Consider the following 1,516-nt stretch of genomic DNA (forward strand, 5'->3'; position numbering starts at 1 on the left):
TTATATATTCCAGTCAGGTTCCATTACTGATGCAGTGTTTATTGATGGACAGTAACATTAAGAACACAGTAATGACAAAATAGTGCTGGATAAAACACACACACACACACACACACACACACACACACACACACACACACACACACAGGTTTACAGAGACTCAGAGCTGGAAGGTGGCTGATGTCTGAGACATGGCGTTGTAGAGGAACGTGTTGTTAAAGGGAACAAACTGGTGTGTGATGAGCTTGATGGCTTCCTGAGCTGCAGCTCCTGTAAAGAATATGAGCATGTTAAAAACACACTGACCAGCAGGGGGAGACACCACATCACTAAACTCTCTTATTCCTCTTACACCACAGCAACTTGACAAAGATTACAAATTCTAATTACTTAAAGAATATCCGTTTATAGTCATATTTAATGTTGTGGTACATCGGTAAAATGAGCTACTTCCTGTCCTCACTTTATAGCAGCTGTAAACACTCGTTCCTTCACCATCCCCTCTTTATTCTCTCTCTATTCCTGCTCTCTATACCCTCTCCCTCTATTCTCTCTCCCTCTATTCCCTCTTCCCTCGCTTTATTCTCTCTCTTGTTACACATGTGACAGAGAAACAGTGAAGAAGTGTAAACTCCTCTGTGCTGAAGGAAAGCTGAAAGTTACAGCTTCACCTCTGACTGTTACACAGCGCTGACACTGGAGACTCCTTCCATAAATGTTACATAAACATCTCCTTACATGATTTTAATCAGTTTACATGAAGCGTCTGTACACGTCCCTGTGAATGAGCCGTTACTATAGAAACGATAACGTATTGGAGTGAGTGCATTAATATAAACCTGCGCTACTGTCAGAGCCGCTGTTATAGAGAACTAATCACCACCTGCTGACCAATCACAGTCCAGAACTCAGCAGCAGTTTACTGAATATCCCTGTCATGCGTGTGTGTGTGTGTGTGTGTGTGTGTCTGTGAACTTGTAAACTCACCTCCCAGTAATGCTGCGACTGTGTGTGGCTCTGCAGCTCCATAACGGCAACTAAAACACACACACACACACACACACACACACACACACACACACACACACACACACACAATATCACACACACACACACATCATCAGTGGGAGATTAAAACACTGCTAAAAATAATGGTAAATAATTAAATGAAATATATTAATAGTCATCACTCTCTTGTAACAGTATGATTAATGATGAATAGTGTTGTTACTGAGTGATAATAAATAAATAAAGACAGATGTGTAAAGAGGAAGTGACATCACACTGATGTTCACTCACAACTCGTGGATGTAGTCGTCTTTAACGCTGACGTTGAGTGTGTACTCCTGCAGGAGACTGTTCACACACACCTTCAACCTGCTGATGTCCTCCTCCACCTGGTAATTATACACACCTGCCCCCCCCCACACACACACACACAAACACACACACACAAACACACACAGTTCTAAAGCTATCAGTCAGCCACTATGGACATTCTGTCCTGTCCTTAACT

The 1,516-nt window shown here is 42.3% G+C and overlaps 1 protein-coding gene across 1 annotated transcript in view; it reads right to left on the reverse strand.

Annotated features, from left to right (window-relative positions):
* nae1 (nedd8 activating enzyme E1 subunit 1) overlaps positions 1-1,516 on the reverse strand; it is a 9,860-nt gene continuing 8,344 nt past the window's right edge. The window contains exons 18-20 of the mRNA XM_053617305.1: positions 1,300-1,414; positions 988-1,037; positions 1-270 (exon numbers count right to left, since the gene is read on the reverse strand). Coding sequence (XP_053473280.1) covers positions 161-270; positions 988-1,037; positions 1,300-1,414 — 275 coding nt within the window. The 3' untranslated portion in view covers positions 1-160. The remainder of the gene's footprint in view (positions 271-987; positions 1,038-1,299; positions 1,415-1,516) is intronic.

This window comes from Ictalurus furcatus, chromosome 27, assembly GCF_023375685.1.
Source record: "Ictalurus furcatus strain D&B chromosome 27, Billie_1.0, whole genome shotgun sequence".
Taxonomy (NCBI): Eukaryota; Metazoa; Chordata; class Actinopteri; order Siluriformes; family Ictaluridae; genus Ictalurus; species Ictalurus furcatus.